Below are 26,041 nucleotides of genomic sequence, written 5' to 3' on the forward strand. Positions count from 1 at the left end.
GCGGGATCAAAAATGGGTGGTTGACTTTGACACGCGACTAACTGCTGCTTGCTACCAGCAAAACAAGTCAATAACAACAACAACAAATCAGTGATTTCACCAACATTGATTACCTTGAATATATTGCATCGACATCAACGCTTTTACGATGCCCCCAGCCAGAAGTACAAAGACGAGTCGTGCGTCAGCCGCAAGCTCGAGTCAGACGACGCTCGATTCGATCCCTCCTATTGAAGTAGCAGAGAGTATCACACCGGGATACGTTATCAGTTCTCACGAAAGACATCCTTTGGATGAAGAGGAGAGAGCGAAACTTGTTCACGAGGTATGTATTTGAGATCACCCAGATCGCTTCCTTCAAGTCGCCGAAACCAATGCTACCCCGAGAAGCTTCTTCACTCCATCGAGTGTCAGTGTCAGTGCATGTTTGTCAGCCATGACAGCTAACCATTCATGATATCCACCCTTGCAGCTGGTCGGATTCAACCCCAACAAACTATGTAGCGATATTGCCGAAGTCGCCCGAAACGAGATATACACAACCGTGGCGGGGATCGAAGAATGGTTAAGACCACGTATCAAGACGAAGAACGACGAGAACGAGGTGAACATTGTGAGTTGGCTCACGGCAATACTTTGAGGGAGGAAAGCACATGGCGTGTGCAAAAGTAGGAATGATTACACAGATAGCTGATCTGTACCTATGGTGGTCTGGCTACAGGGTTTACATGCATTGGAAACATTGCTCGAATCACACGTCGATAAAGCTTTCGACAAGTTTACAGCGTGGGTGCTACGAAACGCATTCGAGTTCTCACCAGAGTTGGAGGTAGTCTTGGTGAGTCTGCACCATGCTGCCCTATCTCCATGGTATGAGTACTAACCCGTCTTGATGTGACTCTAGCCATGGCATAAGGGACTTGATTTCGCTCGGGGAGAATACGTCGCGTCACAACCTCGAGGTCAAGATGGTCTAGATCTTAATATCGACGAATTACGAACCAAAGTAGAGCAGGTGAGTGAGAGGCGCTTCCTCGTCCTTAATCCACGATCAAGTTTCCTTCCTGTCACATCAACCTCAGACAAATCCCAAATGTCCTGTGCAGCAGTGCTGACTTTTATTTTGGTAGGCCCGACTGTTATCTCAGAAACTCGAACTTGCCGAGAAAAAGTTAGAGCGACGGATTGAGATTGCGAAACAACGAAAAGCAGAAGTTGGATTCGTGAAAGATGTCATCGACTCTGCAGGATGTAAGTCTTCCTCACACAGATATCCGTTTCGCTGTGTCCAATGTCGCATGTCCACCCTTCATCGGTGTTCCTTTCTACAATTTTAGATATTTCACTTGGAGTTCCACATTTGACGTATGGGAACGATATGCTGATAGATTATCACCACTGCGCAGTATCACCCCTTCACACACCATCTGCCCAGATCTTATCCACCCTCACATCCCTCCACACCGCCCTCTCACCCCTCGATACGATCCCAACATCTTTCGCTCCTCCTTCAACCATTGTCTCCGGAGCTGGAACCGGATCCAGCGGATCCCATACCAAAGCTTGGGAATTGGGTAGAGCCGCATATCTGAATTGGGCTCTGGGGAAGATGGTTCCCACATCTGGGAATAATCCAAGCGAAGGTGGTGGTGAGACCGAAGGGAGATTGGAAAAGATCGAGAAGGCGATTGAGGAAGTGGGGAGTGTAGAAGGTGTGGAGAGCGTAGCGAGAAGTTTGACGAATTAGAATGATCAACTGCTATCTCAGTATGTTCGCACGAATAATAACGTCTTTTCGATATCAGTTGTATTGCCTGAATGTCAGTCTATTAATCATTGGTGACAGTGATAAGTCGGATATGTTCTTCTGATCCTTCAGGGATCACTCCATCACGCAACAACGCGCACATGTCTGGGCTTACACATGCATAATCTGACTAGTCACAACTCTTCTGATCTTCATCACATATACAAAGGTCTCTTCGGACAAGTACAAACAACGAATAAAAAGTATAAACAACATTGCTGAAAAGGGAACTACAACCACATCATATCTTACACTGCTTAACACAGCTCTTCGACATATACAACTTGGAATGGGGGGTTCAATGCAGTACGGATAGGGGTTAGACGTACAATCCCTAGTCAGCAATCTGCATCAAACCCGCGATGGTACCCATACTGCCCAGCGCAACGCCAAAGGCTACGAGACCAATGGCCGAACCGAATCCTCTTGCTCGTTTGATGGGTCGCGAATCGTCAACCTTGGGCTCGTCCTGCGCGATAGAGCTGTCCGGAGTAGACTCAGTCGCAGTGACAAATTCTTCGGGAAGAGATCGCTTGCGAGTCGAAGGCGGAGTCACCGGACCGACTGAGGAGGCATCGCTGAGAGACTCGGCTTGAGAATGGGTGGAGTCAGCTGGGGAGGCTGGGGCAAGTGCATCGGTAGCTACGTGGATACAGTCAGCAGCACTCAGACACGAGGTTCTCAGCAGGCTCACCATTTTGATCTCCACTTCCGACAACAGACGACGAAGCTTGAGGTTGGACACTCCAATTGGAATCTTCGTCGTCGATGGCGAACATACTGTCAGTGTCTAGGTAGGAGGTTAGCTTCATTCCGCATGGCAGGAAAAACAACCCACCTTCGAAGACTGCCAGGGAGCGCGACGCAGTCACACTTCTCGAATTGTCCTGAGTGAACGTGAGGGGAAGAGATGTCTCGTTCGGTCGTTCCGTGGGCAGATCAGGTACCGCAATGTTTGTGTCTTCTCTGACAGTTGTCAAGGTTGAGACTTCAGCCTTGACTTGCGCGTCATCGGTCTGAGAAGGTTCGGGTTCACGATCATCGAGAGACATTTGGTCCGTCCTAGGAGATCTGGCATCGGCCGCCGCCGCCAGGTTAACTTCTTTGCTTGAGGGGTCCGCAGGAGGCGAAGAGGAACTTTGCGCCGGCTGCGCAACGATAGGACTGACAGGCTCGGCTTTGGCAGCAGTGATGATTGGCGATTGCAAAGCGATTACAGCCCTGAGAATGTTCTCTGCTTCTTCAAGCGCTTCGATGGCGTCCTCGAAGCCGTCATCGGTCGTCTGTGTCACTCCGCTTGTCGGCTCGAGGTTCTCGTTGGCGCCGGAAACTTCCGCCTCGTCATCACGTTGGTCTTGATCGTCCTCTTCCTCGTCTTCCTGATCACTCTCCTCGTCACCCTCTTCACTCTCAATTTGGTCCTCCTCTTCGTCCATCTCGTCGTCCTCGTCGTCCTCTTCCTCATCCATGTCATCCTCATGGTCCTCTTCGTCGATCATGTCCTCATCTTCTTCACTGAGCTCCCCTTCTTCCTCTTGTTCTTCGACTGAATAGTATCCGTGGACTTCGACGTTAGCCATGTCATGGTTTCGCTCACCATCGTCATCTCGGGCTTCGTCTGGCGTTCCCACGACAGGGGATAGATAACCTTTCAAAGGAGTACCGCCCAAAGGGAGCGAGGTGGGTGAAGCTGGACTGTAGAATGGCGATGCAGATCGTTCTCGAGCAGGAGTAGCCTGCGCCTGAGAAGCGGGGCGCGAGATGTCGTCATTCTCATCATGGTACGAATACCACACACCGAGACCATCATCGAGAGAGTCATTCTGGGGTAGTGGCGCAGTCTCGTTGTCAGGATGGTCACACTCGAGATCTTCACCAGGAGATTGGTCATCGGGTTGTCCAAGTTCGCTGTCACCCTCGATGAAATCTGCCGCGTTCAGTGCCGCGACATCTGCGAGAGTGGCACCGTTGTCATCCTGGGATTCGTCATCTTCGAGAGGTTCGGATCCAGCTCTGTTAGCAGGAGTGTCGAAGAAGTTGTTCTTGTTGACGGGTGCACCGATGTTCTCGCGGGTGCTGAGAATTTCTGGTCCCTCGTCGTCATCATCATAATCCGTCATGGAGTCATCGTCGGGTTGCACCTCTTCACTGGAACCTCGAGGGTACTCATCGGCATCGTCCTCGCTGTCGTACAGCACCGATCGAGGGATACCGACCCTGTTCATCTTCGGCGTACTCGGATAAAACTCTTCGCATTTCCCGTCCAATGGTTTGTACATTTCGCTAGTGTCAGATCTGTATCCTTCGGCAGCATTGCTCTCGACATCGTCATCGTCGATGTGGATGGCATGCCGGTCGTCGACGCCGAGCTCGCTCTTATCGTCTTGAGAGAGATCGATGACATTCTTGAGGTCCTCCTCATACTTCCAGCTGGACGTTTTCTGGATGAATCGACGGATTGTCGGCTCGTTGCTTTTGCTTGCAAATTTGCCAAGCGCACTGTCGGGCTTCAACTTGCCAATCGACTTTCGACCTCCAAACGAGGTGCTCCCGCTACCCAACTCGGGGTAGCGGAAGATCACCCTAACAGTGATGGGAGTGTAGTTCGTAGCAGCCGACTTGACATCTTTCCCAAGGGAGATCTGGTCATTATGAAGAACTTGGACTGGCGATTCGGCCTTCAGGATTATCGACGATGAGTTGATAGACGTGCCATGGAGAGACCCGAGGTCGGTGACGTATACGTGACCGTTAGGAGTGATGGTCAGTTGTGCATGGGAGCGAGAGATGATTGGGCATTCGAATTCCTGCAGAAAAGCAGAAATCCACGTTAATTACTGGCCCAGGTAATCGAGCATTAACATTCATTGCTCGACTCACCCCTCTAGTTATCTGCAATGCGTGGGCAGAGCTACTCTTCCTACCCAAGATCACACCACCTGGGACTAATCCAGCAGACTTGCTCTTCCCTTCACTTCGCCAGACCGGCTGGGCATATAGTTCCTCGAGGGAATAGTACTTGTCGTCGAATGTCTTAACGTTGCTAGTCGACTCGAGGCGGATGAACCAATCTACCAGCGAAAGGATGTGTCAGCGGTGATTCCAACGATGAGGAGCAGCGAACAAAGCGATGCCTCATCGATCCGTTGGCAAGGATGTAGCAGATAGACCCTCCACAGCATTCCCAGCAATGAAGACCATCTATCAAAACTGTTAGAAAAATACAGGTACTCACCATCAGGAGGCGTTTTCCCACGCGCGTCCATTGTGATTGATCAGGAAGACGATAAGGGTGGCAATACCCAATCTCTCCCTCACTGCGACACACGAGAGAGAGGGAAATCAGGGAGTTGATCAATACAGATGAGCAGACTGGGCGAGGTTGAAGTAAGAAGCGTCGAATGAGAGTGGAACGAGTTGAAAGAGGAGGATAAAGGAAGATGATGGACAGGATGTTGTTGGATGAATGCTGCTTGTCTGATTGTCAGTTGAGGTGGACATGTCCCGGATAGAGCCGCACTCTAACCGGTCCCCACCCTTAATTCCGTTACGTGGCTTTGATTATCGTCTCGTGGCTGCGTGGCTGTTATCACTTGATACACTGGGCTTTGTACACTGTATACACCATTACATTGCCCTTGATCCGATGACAAGTTACACAAACAGCCACTATTCCGTGGAAAAACTCTATTCAAGCCCCAGCCTATCTACAATGCGTCTTTCCCTCCCGATGGACCACTCGTTGACCCTCTATCACTCCCTCCCGGAAAGCTGAAATCTTTGAACAGCTCGCCGTACTGATCTGTGGACGGGTCGTAAGGTTGTCCGAATACACCTGGCAACTCATGCGGTCGTGGTGGTGGATATCTTTGGAAGTTTTGTGAATCACCTAACCATCAAAGCATTTCAGCTGCTGGGTCACTAACAGTACACGAGAAGGAAAACTCACCCATGCTAGCTACACGGGGTACGATCGGCGCACCAATCTCCTTTCTCTCCAAACTTCTCCAGTCCACCCCAGCGAACCACGCATGAGTCATCACATCTCTCGCTCCGCCTCGCAAATTTCCTAATCTTTTACTCCTATCCGCTGTCAATAACCCTCTGATGAGATCTTTGGCATACGGATCAATATGACTGGGGAAAGCCACATCTCCACGTAAGATCTTCTCGTAGATTCCTAATGGGTGGTCGTCGAAGAATGGTGGATATCCCGCCAACATTTCAAACGCCAATATACCCAATGCCCACCAATCTACCGCCTTTCCATGTCCCTGAGATAAGACGATCTCTGGCGCGAGATATTCTGGTGTTCCACATAGAGTAAACGTTCGGTCTTCGACGATCTTGGCGAAACCGAAATCTGCTATGCGTAGATACCCATGTCGGTCCAATAGCAGGTTCTCAGGCTTGAGATCTCGGTAGATAATGTTGTGTGAATGAAGGTATTCGATTGCCAATACGATCGACGCGAGATAGAAACGTGTCACATCGGCTGAGAATCGACCCGCTCGACGTAAGTGGGAGAACAGCTCTCCACCAGGAATGTAGGACAGTAACATGTAGACGTTGAGTTGATCTTGATATGTCGAGTACAGTTCAACGACGAAAGGATGTCTGACGCGTTCGAGGATCATTCGTTCGGAATTGATATGTTCGACCTGTTTTAGTCGAACAATCTCTGATTTACGTAGAACCTTCATGGCGAAATGCGGTAGCTGGTTATCGGAATGTTGGGTAGATGCTGGGGAGGGCGAAAGTGGGTCAAGTGATTGGAACAGATGTGGGAAAATAGGATGGTATGGTGTCGGTCTGTACGAAGGGCGTTGTCTGACTAGTAGAACCCGACCAAATGTTCCCGTTCCTAGAGTTTCTACAATCTCCCAATCATCCAACCGAACCTTGCTATGTGTGGGTTGCCGTCGATAGTAATGTTGGCGAGAGTGAGAGGAGTAAGATGAACTTTCGACCATTCCGTCCATGGAGCTCCACGCAGCACTTGAAGCAGTAGATGCTGTATCCCAGGGTGCGGCTGGTGGTGGCGTAGAGACCAATGATGCCGGGGGAGATATTGGCATAGCTTGAGGTACTGCCAACGATATGATGCTTAGCTTACATCCTGTGATATGACTGATTTTGCGACTCACCTTGTTGTTGACTACCTTCTCCTCTTTTCCCACTTTGTTCACCCATACTGACAGTCTGTCTCGTGCCAGCTGCATTCGCATCCGCCCTCGACGACGTAGCTCCCGGAGGCGATGCCTTCAAAGGCGGCTGGTATTGTTGCATTAAAGCCATATAACCTTGTGTTGTGATGGGTGCTGCTATCTGAGGAGAAGGTAGAGTCGGGGCTGGAGGCTTATACAATTGTCTTTCGTGAGGGAGGAGGAGGGACATGGGGTCGAGCTTGAACTTTTTCGATTTGCCATCATTACTAGTGCTGGTTGGGGTGGATGTGGACGAAGACGAGGAAGGTGTGGCCGACGACGAGGATGCTAAGGGCAGATTGCGATCGATATCCATCTCAGGGGAAGGGAAACAGCTGTACGTAGCAAACGCAAGGTCTCAACGGGGTCTGTGGGTCGACTGATGCTCCCTAGTCTAAACAGATCTTGTCACTATATTAGGACGGAGGTCCGCAGGAAAGGGTGTAGCGACAACCTATGACGGTGGGGTCCCGGTCCGGTATATTGTGGAGTGATCGAAGATGCGGAAGTGCGCCGATGCGTTGTCACGTAGAGCTTTTGTATCTTGAAAGGGCCACCCCAAGTTCCGAGGTTGAGGTTAAACGATTTGTGTATCACTGTTGTTTGATGCGAAGTGATAGATCAAGTTTGAAATTGAGAAGATATATATTGACAAGCACGCCAATCCAGGTGAGGCCGACACAGGTGATTGTAGCGAGCAAAACCGATGTGGAAGGGCTAGTCGTGCCGGATGCGAAGAGAGCGAGTTATGCGGATGGTGATAACAGGAAGTCGGTAAGTATAGATAGAGACCAATAATTGTTTTGTATGTTTCAAAGAGACGGTTGTATAACTTAACTGTTACTTTACGTGTGTACGACGAAACGAGTTACTGGTAGTGACTAGCGTATATTACATTTCCCACTTTACACGATCACACTTACCACAGAGGTGGCGTGCCTTTTTCCCCTCATTACGAGCTAACCAGAGCCAGACTGAGCGAGTAGCGATTAACGCTTTTGACGGAGTCAATTATCTCCTTTGTCCCTAATGGCCCCAGGTCCGACTGATCGGGTAGGCTCCGACGCCACGAGTTCTTTCCTGTCAGTGGCGCCGTACACTTTGACAAGGCATATATTGGATCAGAAAGCAGCTTGCAGGGCAGGATACACCGTGCACCACGAGCCTTCGCGTTTCGTCCACCGGCATTGTGCACATATAGTAACCTGACAAAGCGCGACATTCAGCTGGACTACTGATCTGCATTTGGCGATGCATAGGGGATGTCACCGACGAAGCCAAACAAGCTATAGTCTATCATCTCTTGGCACCTTGACTGTAAGTTCTTTCGCCGTGGTGGATTAGTGTCGAAGAGCACTGTGACGAGAACCAAGCCTTCAATCCCTGAACCCCGTGTCCGTCCCTCACGCCTATCATGCCGTCACGAACGTTGTGCATTCAATTAACATGACAATAATAATCGATCGTGTAGGTGCCCAATGCCTCCCGGGGCAAGTAATGTTATACGTTATGAGTGTTAGTTGTTAGATGTATTGTGGATTCTTGGGAGCGTATCAAAGCAGTGACACGCGACTGGGGCTAATATCATATGTGGCAGTATGTTGTATCTAGCCCATGCAGCTGTTCCCAGATTTCTGGTTCGATTGGCGCGCCGCACGTCCTACAGAGGGAACCGCTAGTAATGCTAATGTAATATATCAGACGTTGCAGCTTCATTCTGTAGTGAATGCATATCGATACAGCCTGATTTCTACATTGGTGGCTCCTACAGCATAGACGGGAAGCAAGGGCTTGATTGTCTTCTGGTAATGCGAAGTGAGTAATAATTGTGAATATCAATTGGTGACGTCGGATTGTGCCAATGTCCGGCGCCTGACGTCATTCCTTCACTGATTCTCGTGCTCATCCCACTCTCTCTTGACCGGTCCCATTTCAACCGAAATACCTTCCCGTCCACATTCCAGTCAGACGATCTACCTTACTAATCTAGATACATTGCATTGTATTTCTTTTCTCTTCTCTTATCATCTTTCAATCTTGCATCGAATCACCTACAGAAGCAAGATGAGTTTCCTCCCTGGCGGTAACACCGTCCCTTTCTCCTATTCTGCAGGGGGTACAGCCCAAACGTCCGGTTTCGCTCAAGCCGGTACACCTCCAGCACCTGGTCAAGCATCAGGTAACTACACCGGTATTCCCCCCAGTGGTGGACTTGCATCTTCACCCAACGTCCCTCGACCCGGAACAACGATCGACCCTGCTACCGGTAAACCCCATACGGCGGGTCTGACCCGAGCCGAACTCGAAGCGAAGAAGGCCGCAGCAGCCGGAGCAGTCGCATTTGGAGGTGCAGGTGGACTCGGTACATCGACCAATGTCCCTGCTCCGGGAACATCAATCAACCCCGAAACTGGCTTACCACACACCGCTGGCTTGACTCGTGAGGAGTTGGCGCAGATCCAAGCGAAGGGAGCGGAATTGCTCGATCCTACCCCCCTCAACGTTCAGGCAAGGAGAAGTAGCGATGTGAGGCCCCAGACAGGAGCAGAAGGTAGAAGGTTAAGCGATCTGACCGGAAGAGAACAAGCTGCTTTGCAATTGGCAGGCGGTTTGGTTGGCGGCTCAGCTCAATCATCTGCACAGAAGGGAACGACTGGCGTCTCAGCACCGGTCGAAAAGACAACAACTGCAACTTCGGTACCCCAAGCCACAGAGAGGACCGCTGCTTCAGAAGAGGCCCACGAGTACCAGACAGCAGGAGAAATGACGCCTGGACTCGAATTACCCGGAGGATGGGGCCGTAAGTTCGATCGGCTGTCTTGTTTTCTCGCCTTTGCTAAATATTGATCGTTATGATCTCACAGATATCAAAGCGACTCCCTTCCCTGGATCAGGTCCAAATGCTCCCACCTCTCTCTACGAGGATGTAGCTGAAGGTCTCGACAAAGTTGGTCGAGCAGCCTATGCTTCCATACCCTCTCCAATCAAGGACGCCTTCTCCTCCAATCCTTCCTCCCCAGTGGCCACCACCAAATCCAAACCGATCGCTACCAATGCTCAAGCCCCCAGAAGTCCCACTCTTTCTGCTGGATCTCCTAGCGGGAGGAGAGCTTCTGCTGCGGCTATCTTTGATCAAGCCAAGGAACAGGCCAACAAGGTCTTGGCGGACGTTCAGGGTACCCTTCAGAACACTCAGCGTGAGTTCTATGTCATGAAGTTATGGTACGTTCTGATGTAGCCCCTCTTCACCGGACAGGTCGTGCATCTGCGAACCTTGGTTCTGGCGCGCCTCTGCTTCAATCAGTGAGGAACTACGTTGGCGAAGCCCTCAACTATGCTCCCGTCGGACATTCATCAATGGTGGGATATGCAGGATCGCATCCTGGTGCTCCTCCCTTCGGTGGTGAGTGAGGATAACTAAAATGCATAAATCATGTCACTGACAAGATCGCCATAGTCGCGCCTCGATTTTCGTTCCCATCTCAAGAGTCCACGGGTGCCCAACCTGGAGAGCACACATCCGGCGCCGGTGCTTTGCCTGGACCTTCCACAGAGACAGGCGTCGCGATTCTGCCTGACGAAAAGTGTAAGTTTAGCATCAAACCGACAAAGTGCTCAAGCTGATTGTGATTTGCAGTGCCACAACGAAAACTGCCGTCGGAGGAGAATCAAGGTGTACTCCCTGGAGAGACTTCCGGAGGAGTCGGTGCTCTTCTTGGCAAACATGGAGAGACCGGTGATGCTGTTTCTCCCAACGAGAGTGGTGAGTTTCCATCTGTCATGCCCCATTGACAATCGCTGATGGTTATATAGCGTCCAATGCGTACAATGAACTCAACCCTGCTTCGGGCAGTGCTGGACCTTCTGGCTCTCGCGGTATCGCTTCTCATGGTGAAACGACTACCACTGCTGCACCCGTTATCCACCATACTTCGGGTCTCACCACCGCGGAAGTCCCTCACATCAGAGAGCAGGCTGCAACTCCTCTCAATGAAGAGGCACCCAATTTGGCCGACGAGCACGCAGGGTTGAGCACTGCTGCTGCTCCTGATAAGAGGGATGAAGTATTGATCACCCCATCCGCTGAGCAACACACCGCTCCTCCTTCATCAGTGAACGAGACGACCACGCCAGCCACTTCATCTTACGCTCAAGAGTCTGCCCCTGGCAGCTCGTCCTTCAACACCCAGGAGACACCTATTTCCACCTCCTCGTTCGCGACTCGATCCGAAGAAAGGTCTGACGGGGCTGGTTTCGCTCATCCTGTCAGCGGCGGTCAAGAGTCATCGTCGTCCACCGTGCCAGTCCATGCTGAGGAGAAGCCCCTTGCTTCTACCACCAGCCCCACCAAGTCTCTCAGCACTGGTTATGGTGGTCTCGCTCCTGCTCTTCCTGCTACCGTCCTCGGCCTTGGCGCTGCAAAGGGTGCTACAGATCTCGAAACCGCTCCTGTCGCCTCAGACACGGTCCGGGAGTCTGCTCCAGTAACCTCGACCCCTGCCTCCGATGTTGCGCCCGTTACATCTACTGCCGCTGCCGAGTATGAGCCCTCACCTCTCGCTACGGTTTCCGAGACAGGCCCTTCGAATTCAGTCAGCAGCTCGCAACCCTCCTCGACTTTGTCGCCCAGTTCCGCCGTCCCCGACACCCGTCACGCCAATGACCGCACAACTTCCACTGCGTCAGTCACCGCGATTCGTCACGGACATGAAGGCACAGGCCTCCGCGGCTCACCTCTTGTCCAAGATTCGAACGTCTCCACATCGAGTGCGTCGGAGGACGGTCCTGGTCAAAGGTCCACTACGCCTGGAACTGGGCCAAACCATACCACGTCGTTGGCCCCTGGAAACGAATATGAAGGTATCGGCCACCCAGCCACTCGAGCAGTGGAAGGTGCCACCCGAGAACCTGCAACCTACCCCACTCCCGAGCACGCGCAGCACACCGGTACTGCTCACACTCATACTGAAAGCCACACCGACAAGCACACCACCTCCGCAGACGGCCATCACCACGGCGTCCTCGCTGACGAACGTGCACGAGCGGACGATCTTCGACACGAGCACCCACACCCTATTCACAACGCGGACGGTGGTGACGCGATCTTGACGAACAGGGCTCATCCTGGTCTCGATGATAAGCTTGCTCACAACACCCACGACGAGAAGCACACACCCGTGCATGACCACCTGCAAGACCCCGCTCCTCATCACAGCGCGTCAGGCTCATCTACTCCTCACGGTCTTCTCGCTACTGAACGGGCAAGAGCTGACGAACTTCGACACGAGACCCCTCATCCTATTCACACGACAGACGGCAGTGACGCGATCTTGACCAACAAATCCCATCCTGGACTTGACTCTCAACTCGCCCATAACACGCACGATGAGAAGCACACTCCCTTGCATGACCACTTGCAAGACCCTGCTCCTCACCACAGCACCACTTCATCTGCCCCTCACGGTGTTCTCGCAACCGAGAGAGCGAGAGCTGACGATCTTCGACACGAGACCCCGCATCCGATCCACACAGCCGACGGCAGTGACGCGATCTTGACCAACAAGCCTCATCCCGGACTTGACCCGCAACTTGCTCATAACACGCACGATGAGAAGCACACGCCCTTGCACGACCACTTGCAAGATCCTGCTCCTCACCACAGCGCGACATCGTCTACGCCTTCAACCCCTTCGAAAGCGGCTACCCCAACTACCCCTACTAAGTCGTCGGTTGTGAACAACGGTCGATCGCCAGCTGTTGGCTCGAGCACTCCTACCACCCCCAAGAGTGCATTGGATAGCGGCCATCGACGCACCGAGTCCGGCGCGAGTAGTGAAAAGAAAAAGAAGACAGGGTTCATGAGTAAGCTCAAGGAGAAGTTGCGCAACTAGGCGTGTCATACCAAGAAGGCCGAGGTGTTAGTATGAGAAATCAGGGTTTGGTTCAGTGAGGAGTCCATGTAAGGTGGAAGGAACGAGCAGGTTCGAATGAGTACTGTATTGCCCTAGTTGAATATATCGTATCAATAATGTAGCTAGCGAACAAATACCATGACTGGAGATTGAATGAATCTGAATGAACTGAATGTATCGTTTGCAGGACATCCGGTCAATTCCGGCGCCGACGCCGGCGCGACTGACGCGAGGTGGATGTCGTCTATTCATGAACGTCGTTACAGCTCACTGTACACTCGCGGTCGATGAGAACCATTCTATGTGTAACACATATTACTACAGCTGCCTCCCACTACCGCAACGGATAGGACAGCTGTTACAACTCAGACAGAATGTCTTCCTCGCCGCCACCCCATCTCATTCGCGCGTTACCTGACTCATCTGCTCCCAATGCCCCGTCTCATTTGATCTACTCCCTCATCACCTCACTCACTTATGTTCTCTATCTATCCATTCTCCCAATCTACATCCCTTGCCTCATTCTTATTCACTTCAGTACGTCCCGCCCATTCCCCACTTGGTCATTGGACCAACGAATATCGACGCGACTGAACAAATTGAGGACCAACCTATTTGCGTATTGGATCCCTCCAAACCCGTATGATGACTGGAGTATCGCTCCTCCCGGAGAAGCGTATCGCGAAGCTTCCGAACGAGGGGAGGTGGAGCTGGAAGTTGTGGATTTAGAGCCGGTCGGGGAGGAATGGAAGAAGGGAATTGCGAAGGTGGAAGGGGTGAAAGGGGTGACCAGACCTGGGTTTTGGACAAGACCGAAAGGCTGGGACGATAAGAAAGTGAAAGGGGAAGACAAGGTCATATTGCATATCCATGGAGGGTGAGTACCGTAACATCACAACAAAACATAGCTGGAGCGAGATGTAAACGTGGGCATGCAGCCTCATTTCCCGAGTGAACGGTTTGGCATTGGGTTGGATGGGACTGGCAATATGTTGATCGACTTGATGGTGGTGAACGTATATCACGTATACAGACGCTGACATTCTTACACATCCTTGTGCAGATCGTATATTCGTGGACACCCATTATGGACAACATTTGCAATGGACATTGCGAAATTGACGGGGTTGAGATGTTTAAGTGAGTTACCTACCCGGATTGCAGGAGGAAGGTCGAGACGTCGAGTTTTCCGTAACGATCTTTCACTAATAACCCCCGTTTATTCACAGCTGTCAACTATCGGAAGACACTTTCCGCTACCACCGCCTTCCCTGCTCCTCTCCTCGATGTGCTCTCCGCATACACGTACCTCACACGCACACTCTCCATCCCATCATCTGGTATTATACTCCTTGGTGAATCTGCAGGTGCCCATCTCGCATTGTGCCTCTCACAATACGTCCATTTTCTTGGACTACCTCAACCTGGATACATGGCACTTTCGTCCCCATGGTGCGATTTCACATTATCTTTCCCATCGTATCGAACAAATGCGGACTTTGATCAACTTACTCCACTGAGATTGCGAAAAGCGGTACGTTCAGCTACGAGGTGGTATAAACCCTCTGCGGTGGAAAGTTGGTGGTTCAGTCCTGCGAGAGTAAAAGAGCCGACAGAACATTGGGAGTATCTGAAAGATGAAGGTGTGAAAGTGTATATGCAATATGGAGGAAGGGAATTGATGAGGGATGAGATCGTGACATTGGGACGAGGGATGAAGACTGCTGGAGTGGATGTGTCTGTCAGAGAGGTGAGTGAAGGACTACAAGTCAGCTTTTGGAGTCCAAGCGATGAGGTCGGCCCAGCTGATCTGTATTTCGGTGGGGTGTCAGCACGTCGACGGACTACATACGGGTGGATTGAGTGACCCCATTGCGAAAAAGGCGTTTCAGAAAGATTTGCTAGAAATGTTACGCCGTTGATATAGCTCGCGGTATATAGTATGAGATATATGGTATAACATATGGTCGCTGGTCGTTACTGTTGAGCAACAGCTACGACATCGTTCATACGCTTAAGCGTGACTAATTCGGTCAATGGTTCAGACCTCACAGCTGCAGCATAAGCAGTAGCGACTGTCAGGCTCAGGGAAACCGTCGCAGTGCTCCTGCTTGCCCCACATACTGCACCAAGTCTGCAGAAATGGGGGTGCCGAAACGTATAGTCCGTTATTATGTGTCAAGAGCAACAGCCGCCGGCAATCGGACCGACCTTTCGAATCGTTATACTATGTATGACTATGGCCCACCTTGCCCCTCGTCACTCAAGCATAAAAATACGGTGGCTTTGTACTTTACTTACGGCCGAACATATTTCTTCCGCTCCGTGGGGATTGATCCTGCAGGGTTTTGTTTGAAGCCGGCGGTCGGGGGGTGTGAAAGTACGCTAAAAATACGTTCATCATTACTCGCATACCTGAATGAAAGTCGGATCAGTCCGGGTGTGAGAAAATTGGGACATGAGATGCTTGTTTTTAGGCGTAAGAACGAAGAACACAAAGTGTAACGTTAAGCGATCGGATGCTCCTGCTGTGCACTACGTGTATGCTCAAAGTACCTTGCTAGGTGGGCAGGAGGTTCAGGAGAGGAACAATGACCAATCCTTCGTCACTGCGACTTCGACCTCCCTGTCACAAGCGAGCCCACATTGAATTTGGGGTGGGGGTTGGGGCATGCGTGTGGTGCCATGATGGAGCAGTGAGGGGGTCTTCTGGACAAGTCCGAAAGATGTGTGGGGCATGTGAAAGGATTCCCGACCAAACATGAAAACCATCAGGAAAGAATCGGACCCATAATACAAGGTATAAAAATGTACCCATTCAAAGTGAAATTGCCCCCCCCGCCCCCCTTTCCTCCTCTTTTCGTACTGAATCATACTAAATGTCTGAAATACAACCCAAACCTCGTGATAGTGTGGACGAGTTCCACAAACCGGCTGATCACGGTGAAGATGGAACAGCACCAAAAGATCCTCGACGGGTCGCTATTGAGAAACGTCTCGTGAAGAAACTGGACTTGCGATGCTCGTTATTCGTGCTTCTCTATATCTTGAGTGAGTTCACTAATCTCCTCTATCTGTACGATCACAGTAGATGCTGATATTGATCGCGATACAGACTATTTGGACAGGAACAATATCTCCGCCGCCAGATTGAAGGGTAAGTCGAGCAAATGCCATCTTACTCGTCCAATAAATGGCAACTAACGCTTTGGTCGCAGGTCTACAAGCCGACCTGAACCTTACCGATACTCAATACTCGACATGTCTCTCTATCCTCTATGTCGGATATATCCTCATGCAAATCCCTTCCAACATGCTCATGAACAGGATCTCGAGACCTAGCTGGTTTATCGGTGCAGCGGTGAGTGGCACTGGCACCTTCATTTATTCCTGCTTTCAAAGTCACGACCCAGTGTATGTTTCTGTGCTGATATGGCTTTCTTGTCACTTCCAAGATGCTCATTTGGGGTATGATCTCTACATGCTCGGGTGTAACAACTTCCTTCGGAGGAATGGTCGCTACTCGATTCATGCTGGGTTTTGTCGAGGCAGTCTTCCTTCCTGGAGCGCTCTTGATTCTCTCCAAGGTGGGCAGATACACCTAATATGTGAGATTGGAGCTGTGTGCTAATGGCATTCATGCAGTGGTACACCCGTCGAGAACTTACGCTCCGAAATGCGATCTTGTTCGGAGGTAACCTCATTTCCAACGCTTTTGCCTCGCTTGTCGGAGCCGGTGTATTGAGTAACATGAACGGAACTCTGGGTCATGCCGCTTGGAGATGGATGTTTTTCAGTGAGCCACCGTGGAGACTGTTCCTTGAGTGCTTTCACTGACACGAGTGTTATTCTGCGTCACAGTCGAAGGCGCTGCTACTATGCTTGCTGCCGTGCTAGCCGTTTTCATCCTCCCCGATCTCCCTACCAACACTCGAGGTTTCACCGAAGAAGAACGTGAAGTCGCGCAACTCCGTCTCCTCGAAGATGTCGGTGAAGCAGATGAAGATTCTGCTTCGGACGGCCTCTTTACGGGTCTGATCATGGCAGTCAAGGATGTCAAGATTTATCTCATGATGATCACACTTACGGCTTATACCGTTGGATTGTCTTTCAACGCTTTCTTCCCCACCTTGACGGGGACACTTGGATTCAGCTATGTTCCAACATTGCTCATGTCCGCTCCTCCATGGGTTTTCGCCGTCATCGTCTCGATGATCAATGCTTGGCATGCCGACAGAACTCAAGAGAAAGTGAGTTCTTTCAAAGAAGATGATCTATGTGTATGGTCTCAAAGGCTGATGCAATTCCTCTTGTAGTTCTGGCATATCGTCGTTCCCATCCTGTTTGGTATCGTCGGTTTCGTCATTAGCATGGCTACTCTCAACCATGCCGGTCGATACGTCGCTCTCTTCCTCCAAGCCCAGTCATACGCCGGATTCATCGTCTTCTTCTCCTGGATTTCCAGCTCTTTCCCACGACCACCAGCCAAACGTGCCGTCGCACTGGCAATGATCAACGCCTTCTCCCAACTCGGTAACATTGCAGGTTCTTACGTGTGGAATCTCAAGGAGAACGGATATCGTAAATCGTACGGTATCGTACTTGCAATGTTCGGAATCACCATCGTAGGATGTTTCATCTTCCGAATGATCTTGATCAACTTGAATAAGAAGTTGGATGAAGGAGAAGCGGCTTGGGAGACAAAGCAGGATGTGACGGATAAAGGTCAGAAGCTGGAACATTTCGAAAGACAGGACGAAGCGTTGAACATGAGAAAGGGTTTCAGATATCTGATCTAAGTATCCTCACCGTGTAGACTTGGTCATAATGCATTATATGCAGTCTGGAGACAACACATACAGCCTACGTCGCAGTCTTGATATTTCGCCGCGCACGGTCCGTTTTTGCCACTCAACAAGCAAGAGGTCCGAGCGCGACTGTCTTTTGATGAACATTACCTCCGGGTTGTGTGTGGATCCGCGTCATCTTTCAATTCATCTTCCTTCTCTGTCCTTTCTCGTTTCCTCAATACACACTATCGCCCCGATGAATCGAAGATCTGGCACAAAAGCTAGAATAAACATGTCCAAAAAGCTCTCCATCGACCTCCACGGTGAGCATCACCATACTTATTCTTACCACTGGCTGCTGGGCCTAACACTGACACCTTACTTTCTCAGCGGCGGTGGAAGACCTCAAAGCAGAACTTCCCTCCCTTCGCTCTTTGACCAGTATCACCAAAACAAAGAAAGATGAGTTGACCAAACTCTTCGATGTCATCCAAGATGGTGTCACAGAACACGTCAACACGAGAAGGAGGGGAAAGAAGAAGCATGTTACAAGTGGTCAAGGAGGCAAGGAAGGTCATCAAATCACCGCAGAGTGGCTCGATGAGTCTGGTAAGTAAGAAAACCATCTTTTGGAAGAGCCAATAGGGTGATGGCGTCCGACGCACTGTAGGGGTGAAGATATGGAATCATGCAACTCAAGCTAGTCAACCTTTCTCTTCATCAAGACAGAAGAACAAGGATGAACTTACAGTCCTCGCATTTTGTGAGTCCGCTGTTGACGTTGGCAATGGAAGGCAACGCTGATACTGACTAAACAGTGAGACTGACTGCATTTCGACTGATCGATGCGAGCTCGGATCCTCACGCTTGTGAGACAGGTGTGCCGCAGATCTAGTTTCGTTCGGCTACAATCTCGTCGTGTGATGGAGCTGACTTGGCATCATAGATCTCGCACGTCTTTTAGGGATCAGAGCGAAGACTATCCAATCTCTCCTTGGTAACCATCCCTATTCCGACTTCTGCTACTGGTTCTGTAGTACAAGCGCTGAATCCGGTATTTCTCGAGTAGAAGCCAATCAATTTGTCCTGGCCGGAGAGCTTGAGACCGGCGGTGCTGAAGTGAGTCGACCACTCTATCCCATTCTGGCCAGCTCTGACTTTGACTAGGATGCCCAAACCTTGACATCGAAAGTCGAACGTTGGGATTCGGCGGAGAGATCCGAGGTCGGATCTGCTCTGATCGCTTTCTGGCTGGCAAGGGTTGATACGGTGAGTTGGGGATGGTCGTAATCGATGAGTTGTCAGCTGATTGGTCCTCTCAGGCGGCTTATTCGGATAACGACACCCTGGCACTCAATCATATGGATGAAACCCTTCGTATGTGTGCTAATATCTTCCTACCGGTGATGGCACTGATACCGCGGCTGTGTACCTGTTAGAGCTTATGGGTACTGTCCAGCTTGGACACAACGAGGTATGTCAGACCAGGTCTTCCGGGAGGTCATAGTATTGACTCCTCATGCGGGCCACAGTATCGACTTCTGGCTTCAAAATGCTGGGCGATGGGGCAGAAATGGATGGCAGAGTCTCGAAAGGACGATCAAGGCGTCCACGCCGCCATTGAATGGCTAGATCTCGGTCTCAAGATCGTTGAAAACGTCGCCAACAGAGGTGTTGCTATTCCGGATTGGCATCTTTTCCGAGTGAGTGAATGATCATTTATCAGATTACAACCAACTCATTCTACTTCTAGACCAGCATGCTGTATAAAATCGGTGAGCTATTTGTTTGACACTCGTTACGATTGGCGACTGAACAGTCCGACTGATCAGCCTCGGCCTACGCCAAGAACGCTGCCCGCGATCCGTCAGCTGCCGCTTCTGGAGCTGCTGCGCTTGACCGCCTCGTGGAGACCACGGACCCCAAGGTGAGCTAACCCGTTCTCGAATCGTGCCACAGCAATACAATACTTACAGTAGCCAAAGAACCTTGCAGTGACCCATCGAGCTTACATTTTACGACTGCACTTGATCAGGACCTCGAACGCTTCAGAGTCGGAAGTGCGTCAAGGTATGCTGTGAAGCGGTGCTCAACTGCGTTTCAAAGCTGATGGGTCCACAGCGGTGGAAGCGTTGATTCGAAACATACCCTGGGTTGAGGAAACAGTTATCGAGTGAGAAAGGCGGGTCCTCTTCAGACACGCAGCGCAATCCGACTGACATTGCATACAGATCTATCTGTCAATTCCAGACCTTGATTGTCCAATAGTGAGTGGTCATCTTTTGTTGCGCATTCCTTCCGCTAATAGCACAGCAGCCCCGACACCGCAATCTTTGCAATGCAGACAATGTTGGACTGTGCACTTGCGGCTCCTCAAGCATTGTCCCTGATCCCTCGTATACTATACGAAGGACTGCTTTTAATCCGAAATGCTCCAGCCGCCCAGCGGCGAACAGCTATAAGAAACTCCAATGCCTTTCTTGAAGGTAAGTCTACACGTTGTTCAGCAGCTGACCCAGATAGCGACGGCGAACCAAAATCGTTATCAAATCGACGACAAGGCTTATGTCATTGCATGTCAAAGTGTAAGCTGCATCGAGCTTGCGGGCTGGTTGATGAGCTAAGTTCCCACATCAACAGTTGTTGTGGAATTCAGGGGGGAAGTCCGAGAAGGACAACAACATGGGAGAAGCTGCCCAGTGGTGTATGTCTCCATATAATAACCTTTTCTGCCAGCTAACCCTGTGTCGGTACAGACGAATTGGCAGCTCATAGGGTCTTTGGCATCCTCGGAGAGGGAAACCTTGCTAGTTGCCGAAGGTTGGTTCTACAAGAATGCTACCAAGCTCACGTATTCCACAGGAAAGCGGCGATGTGCTACATTCGATCAGGTTCCTTCAAGGTGGCCACAGAGCTGATTAGACTTTGCCCCACGGAAGAAGCGTCCACTCAATACCTTAGATTCTACTTGGCAGTGAAACAGGGTAAGTGAACCCCGACGTGTTGAAGCTCTATTCATACCTGATTTTCTCTTGCCAGGTCATGATCAAGCAGCGATAGAAGCGACAACAGCCATCGCATCCTGCCCAGATCTGGATAGCAAGCAACTTGTCCTGATGAAGTGGGCAATCCTCTTTCTAGTGCGGGGGAGAGTGCTCGTTGATCGTTGCTCCTTTGTTCAGCACACTCGCGAGCGGAGCGAAGTCGTCGTCTGTCTATTATAAGGCCATGCAAACTTTACTTGCTGTTCTTAAAAGAGCAGACATGCAAGGAGACTTTGGCAAGCAAGCCCTTTCAGTTATCAGGTAAGTGGAACGTACCGGGTCAAGCTGACGGCAGATGCCTTGTACGCCTCACCTTACAGGAAATGTCGGGAAGTGACTCTAGGTATATGGCAATATTCAAGTGGTCAGGCATTTGAGCTCACACATCACGCAGGGATGATTTGGCAGACAAGTTGGTAGGATATCTGCAATCCGGTGCGTCGGAAGTTCGCCACTAGCCTCGCGAGGCGCTAATTGGTGGATCTCAGCGATAGAGCTCTTATCCCAAAATGCCTCGCAAGGGCCGCAACAAGCGAAAGAGGTGGCTTGGTTATATAAGACAGGCAAGTTGCAGGAACGGAGCAATTCAGTGCACACTGCTCAACTACCATGCCTCAGCTTACAACGCCGCCGTCCGAGGCCTGAATTATCTCGCGACAAAGATCCTGTCAGATCTCTTCTACGCCACAGTCCAGGTGAGTCATTCATGCAGTCCGGCAAGATTCGCTGACTGACTCCTGGGAACCTCAGCTCATGCGTCTTTACGATGACTATGCCTTCGAAAGAGATGCGGATTTCGCCTTCATACGAACGTCAGCTATGTTTGGCACTATATGTGGAAAAAGTGAGACAGACCTTGACTTCCTATTCGGTATGTCACTGATCAGGCCGCAGTGTTCGAGCTCCGGGACCTGAAGAATTCAAAAGACAAGGTAAGCGCTTACCCACAGCGTATGTACCTGATCACTTTCACAGTCTCGACTGTCCCAAAGCCTGTTGGATTCCATCCACGATTGCCGGGTGGCACTCTCTGATATCCGAGCGGACCACCCTCGTCTCGCAACAACATCTTCCATGGCCGCCATCGTCGACATATGTGAAGTAGAGATCTTGTGTGAGCAAGGCAGTTGGGGCAATCTCAATACTACAGTGCAGGTGAGAGATCGCCGACCTCGGGTATACGGCTCAGAACTGAGAATTCGTCAGGAATGCATGCGAGAATCGAGCTCATCTGGTCCCAGCTCAGCAATGGGCACCGCGGAGGCGATCCTGAATGTCTGCGTGAGTTTTCCAACAGCACATCAGAAGGATTATTGACTTTGTTCTAGTACGGTTACGAGGGGTGTCCAACGCAGAGTATGTCTCTAGAAGACCTAAGTGATCGTACTAAAGAGTCCAGCAGTCATCTTTGATATCCTTGCCTACCTTGTGACGAGCTCTCACACAACGACATCCGCCGAGATCGTTCAATATTCTCGCTGGATCAGATCGATCATTCGATTGTTATTTGAGCAAAGCACGGCAGTCAGCGATGAACAAGCCTTGCGATTCGCTTTGGAAGCTTACAATGTCATTCGAACTTCGACAGTACGAGCGGTAGGTCTGTAATCTGTAAATGTGGGAGAACCTGAGCTGACACGACGCTCTCAGGCCTATCCCCAGGAAGAAATATACTGGCTGTACACCAACCTGTATAACCATGGTATCAACTTCAATGGGTAAGTGCTCCTGGCACGACTAGGAGTCTCGCGCAGGCTGCTCAATCTGCTCGCCTCCAGGCCTCACCAACAGCATTTTTGCGGACTTGCGATCGATATTGCGTCGACCATTCCGGGCAACGGTGACGTGGACCACGTAAGCACCTCATCGTTGTATTTAATTCCAACAGCTGCTGACGCGTTGTTGTCAATCCTCCCGCAGATGCGCCAGATTTACGAGTGAGACAAATTCGTATGTTCGCGCTGGCGTTACTGACACAATTCCTAACAGACAGTCGGTCCCACAAGACCCTCGGAGGGTGCCCTACTGAGAGATTTCGCCGATCGACGACGATCACAAGTCGATCGTCAATAATGTGCCATGATTCCATTCTCATACACGTCTAGTCTGTCACATACATGTATCTCGTTACCTGTCCATCAGATCTACAAAAATCAAAATCATGATTTGCTTGCACTAGCTATCATAACAGCTCATCTTTATCTTCTGTGGTGTCCGTCCCTGTCACGTTCACACTGCCACTTCTGCCACTTTCTCAGTCACCGCATTTTGCTCTGCTCTTCTCTTCTTCCTCCGCAAATACATCTTCCGTCCAAAAAACCCTCCTAAGCCAAGAGCCAAAACAATGACAATGACAATGACTGCACGCAAACCAAGGCATCAGGTCACAATTCAATTAGCTGCAACCTGGAGTGTGAATTAATTGTGGTTATGACGGCAGACTCACCTCCCCATTCCCAGTTTGGCACTGTTTGTCCCTTACTATCAACGGGGTTGACCCATGAGCTTGCTGTACTTGAAGCAGAAGGATCAGAGAGAGTGGTAAATGCCCCAATGGGACTGGACATGGAAGTGGTCATCTTCACCACGGTGGGACTTGACATCTTACAAGGTCAACTGCACTGTGTATATCACACAGTATTATCACTCACAGTAAGAACAATCTTGATGGCTTATCCCTTGTGGTACTTGGTACTCAAGTCTGCTGCTTTTGGTGCTGACAAGTTGGTGGATATGGTCACTGAGGCGTGAGATGCACCTTACTTAATTGGGTGTGAAAGACAAACAACTGAGGTTGATCATTGCGACCCAATCAGGCAGATCACAGAAAATTCAAAGGGGATGAGGAATGAAGGCTAAACAAGATCATCAAAGGAGTGAGTTACATCCTTTGTGTCATATTACATAATCTCAAAGGTTGTATTTTCAGATGAAATAACATGACACACCAGTTGCACAAACTCCGGAAGAAGGGAAGGCACACATTTGTGATCTGTGACATGGTCAATGACTCGTTGTGATGCCTTAGTAAACCACAGCTGCTGGGTCAGCCTCATTTTACCCTTGTACAGGTGACATTGCATACACAGCATTTAAGCCTTTGAAGATGTCTGATAAGATTGTGATTGCATGCCTCAAGTATTTATTGTACACAGCCTCATGAGACTGGACACAGTTTACAATTATATATAGTGATCATGACTATGCCACCTGTGTCACCTTTCCCCTTTCTCACAGTCTAAACAATGGTACACTTTGACCCTAACACATCCCAATTTCTCACTTGATTCTGTCCAACTTTCTCCAATGTGAAATTTTTGATGACATGATCTGCATCTTTTAGAAGAGCGGAGGAAAGTTAGCCGACCATGGGATTGGAGGATGGCAAGTACCAGCCCAAGGACAATGATGAGTGCTGTAATGGCAACAATGATCCCTGCAAGCAAGGTGGACCATTCAGATCAAGTCAGCTATGATTTACTTTGGGATGGTGATGCTCATATCATAGCACACTTGTAGGTGTTTGAAGAGCTGAAGCTGAGTGGTGCAAGTGTGAAAAATGGCACTTACACACCCACTTAGTGCCAAATGAGTCGGCAGAAAAGCTATCATTTCCAGTCTGTGTTTGGTTTGTGTCAGACATGATCATGGGTCGTTCTTCAGGTGGTCTGGATCTTGCCTATGTTTACTTGCAACGGCTTGTCAATATACCAAGATGAGCAATGACATGTATGATGACAAACTTCACTGTGAGTTTCCAACCGCCCAAGTTGGTCATGAAAGGTAGGATATGGTCAAAGGAGCAAATGGAGAAAAAGCAGAAGGGAAGAACTTGTGAAACAATCATTGCTTTGCTCCTCAGAGACTGGCACATCCTCAACCTGTTGATCACTGCAATTCAAGAATTTGCTTGCAAATCATCAATCGACACTGAACTAGGCATTTGTACCTGCAATGCATGGATCACCCTGAGCACAAGGAACAAGAGTATGTAGAAGGCTCGTTCGATAACACATCAAAGCTTGGCCCTTGGATTCTCATTGCCATGTTGAACCTTCAAGGGATGTATTACCTTGGTGAGGAGGAAGACTTCTATTTTGTCATCGAAACCTAGAAAGGAAGCAAAAGGCTGAAACAAAGCTGAAACAACTGTACCCATTGCTGTAGCCTTGATGCCTTCTGCAATGTCATTTGATGTCATTGAAGGAGACATGCATTGTTGTTGTGACATCATGAGAGGTCCACTTCTGTTTCACAGCATTTGCCACTGACATCATTCAGGCTGCATGCAGATAATTCAAACATACAGGCAGGGTCAGGGGGACCCCTGAACACCTATTTAAGAAGGCATTTCAGCTGAACAGACTTGGTCATTTTGCAGTCCTTCTCATACCTGTTTTTCTCACATCTTACACACACCCACACATACACTCACACACCCACACACCCACACACCCACACACCCACACACCCACACACCCACACACCCACACACCCACACACCCACACACCCACACACCCACACACCCACACACCCACACACCCACACACCCACAACACAACAATGTATTCATACAATACTTCTCAGCCTGGTTCAGCAGCAGGGGGTAATGATGCCTATCAAACATCATATGACAGTGTAAGTGCATGCTCATGGTAATTCTTCCTTGAACAAACCAGTTCATCATGACAAAGACATGCTGAGATGACATGGCACATATGTTTAGCCCCCGTACAATGCTCCAGCCCAGTTTCCTGGAGTCTACCCACACCAAGGCAGCTATGGCACCTACCAGCCAGGCACCTATCAGCCACAGCAGTCTGCACCCCCGACGGTTAGTTTATCTCCGTGATGCTCCTCCAGCAGGCTCCGCATCTGTGTAGGATATAGCCATACTGACATTTTGCTTGACCTATGTGTATGGTCTTCTACAGGCAATCCAACAACCATTTGGGTATCATCCCCAATATGGGGGCAACCAGAGCACTGGCACACAGCAGTCTGCATATGCACAGGTTGGTCCCTTTCCTATTCATCTTGCCCAAGCACTGTGAGACATCCCCATCTTGTGACCAAGACGGTGTAGCCTTAACCTTGACCAATTTGTGTCTTGTCTTTATGGCTCACCTGAGTTCTGTCTGTGTGTCATGACGGTCACTGCCACATACATCACGTGACCTACAAGATCCCTACGCACTCTCCGCACTACTCGCTATTCTCGTCGAACTCGTAGAACTTCATTCAACGAACCCATCTCTTATTCGGTCTAATTCGACAAAC

At 50.1% G+C, this 26,041-nt stretch overlaps 8 protein-coding genes across 8 annotated transcripts; 5 read left to right on the plus strand and 3 right to left on the minus strand.

The window, feature by feature from the left end:
• Positions 1–148: 148 nt before the first annotated feature.
• CI109_103952 (uncharacterized protein) lies at positions 149–1,747 on the plus strand (the record flags this gene model as incomplete). Its single annotated transcript, XM_032006723.1, has 6 exons — positions 149–325; positions 473–613; positions 722–838; positions 905–1,015; positions 1,131–1,251; positions 1,407–1,747. The coding sequence occupies 6 exons, from the start codon at positions 149–151 to the stop codon at positions 1,745–1,747; spliced, it is 1,008 nt and encodes a 335-aa protein (XP_031858926.1).
• Positions 1,748–2,141: 394 nt separating this feature from the next.
• On the minus strand, positions 2,142–5,073 carry CI109_103953 (uncharacterized protein; the record flags this gene model as incomplete). The annotated part of the gene is made up of 5 exons (XM_032006722.1): positions 2,142–2,449; positions 2,502–2,597; positions 2,646–4,614; positions 4,688–4,878; positions 5,043–5,073. 5 exons carry the CDS (start codon positions 5,071–5,073, stop codon positions 2,142–2,144), a joined length of 2,595 nt encoding a protein of 864 aa, XP_031858925.1.
• A 441-nt stretch (positions 5,074–5,514) lies between these two features.
• Positions 5,515–7,330, minus strand: CI109_103954 (uncharacterized protein; the record flags this gene model as incomplete). Its single annotated transcript, XM_032006721.1, has 3 exons — positions 5,515–5,696; positions 5,757–6,896; positions 6,955–7,330. 3 exons carry the CDS (start codon positions 7,328–7,330, stop codon positions 5,515–5,517), a joined length of 1,698 nt encoding a protein of 565 aa, XP_031858924.1.
• Positions 7,331–9,078: 1,748 nt separating this feature from the next.
• CI109_103955 (uncharacterized protein) lies at positions 9,079–12,905 on the plus strand (the record flags this gene model as incomplete). Its single annotated transcript, XM_032006720.1, has 6 exons — positions 9,079–9,814; positions 9,879–10,211; positions 10,271–10,417; positions 10,472–10,600; positions 10,652–10,777; positions 10,828–12,905. The coding sequence occupies 6 exons, from the start codon at positions 9,079–9,081 to the stop codon at positions 12,903–12,905; spliced, it is 3,549 nt and encodes a 1,182-aa protein (XP_031858923.1).
• Positions 12,906–13,300: 395 nt separating this feature from the next.
• CI109_103956 (uncharacterized protein) lies at positions 13,301–14,848 on the plus strand (the record flags this gene model as incomplete). The annotated part of the gene is made up of 4 exons (XM_032006719.1): positions 13,301–13,803; positions 13,990–14,066; positions 14,156–14,676; positions 14,759–14,848. The coding sequence occupies 4 exons, from the start codon at positions 13,301–13,303 to the stop codon at positions 14,846–14,848; spliced, it is 1,191 nt and encodes a 396-aa protein (XP_031858922.1).
• A 957-nt stretch (positions 14,849–15,805) lies between these two features.
• Positions 15,806–17,725, plus strand: CI109_103957 (uncharacterized protein; the record flags this gene model as incomplete). Its single annotated transcript, XM_032006718.1, has 7 exons — positions 15,806–15,977; positions 16,042–16,083; positions 16,145–16,287; positions 16,382–16,513; positions 16,572–16,722; positions 16,788–17,176; positions 17,243–17,725. The coding sequence occupies 7 exons, from the start codon at positions 15,806–15,808 to the stop codon at positions 17,723–17,725; spliced, it is 1,512 nt and encodes a 503-aa protein (XP_031858921.1).
• Positions 17,726–17,972: 247 nt separating this feature from the next.
• CI109_103958 (uncharacterized protein) lies at positions 17,973–22,833 on the plus strand (the record flags this gene model as incomplete). Its single annotated transcript, XM_065967406.1, has 34 exons — positions 17,973–18,039; positions 18,107–18,325; positions 18,387–18,479; positions 18,535–18,585; positions 18,663–18,713; positions 18,786–18,835; positions 18,884–18,985; positions 19,039–19,093; positions 19,156–19,190; positions 19,249–19,419; positions 19,470–19,491; positions 19,549–19,643; positions 19,696–19,786; positions 19,838–19,889; positions 19,948–19,983; positions 20,033–20,112; positions 20,240–20,301; positions 20,357–20,420; positions 20,473–20,536; positions 20,579–20,700; positions 20,756–20,837; positions 20,899–21,021; positions 21,155–21,195; positions 21,249–21,323; positions 21,379–21,455; positions 21,511–21,604; positions 21,655–21,692; positions 21,736–21,915; positions 21,967–22,041; positions 22,089–22,116; positions 22,163–22,356; positions 22,411–22,478; positions 22,539–22,614; positions 22,750–22,833. The coding sequence occupies 34 exons, from the start codon at positions 17,973–17,975 to the stop codon at positions 22,831–22,833; spliced, it is 2,817 nt and encodes a 938-aa protein (XP_065823478.1).
• Positions 22,834–22,989: 156 nt separating this feature from the next.
• On the minus strand, positions 22,990–23,363 carry CI109_103959 (uncharacterized protein; the record flags this gene model as incomplete). Its single annotated transcript, XM_032006716.1, has 2 exons — positions 22,990–23,120; positions 23,207–23,363. 2 exons carry the CDS (start codon positions 23,361–23,363, stop codon positions 22,990–22,992), a joined length of 288 nt encoding a protein of 95 aa, XP_031858919.1.
• Positions 23,364–26,041: the final 2,678 nt, after the last annotated feature.

This window comes from Kwoniella shandongensis, chromosome 7 (assembly GCF_008629635.2).
Source record: "Kwoniella shandongensis chromosome 7, complete sequence".
NCBI classification, from domain to species: domain Eukaryota; kingdom Fungi; phylum Basidiomycota; class Tremellomycetes; order Tremellales; family Cryptococcaceae; genus Kwoniella; species Kwoniella shandongensis.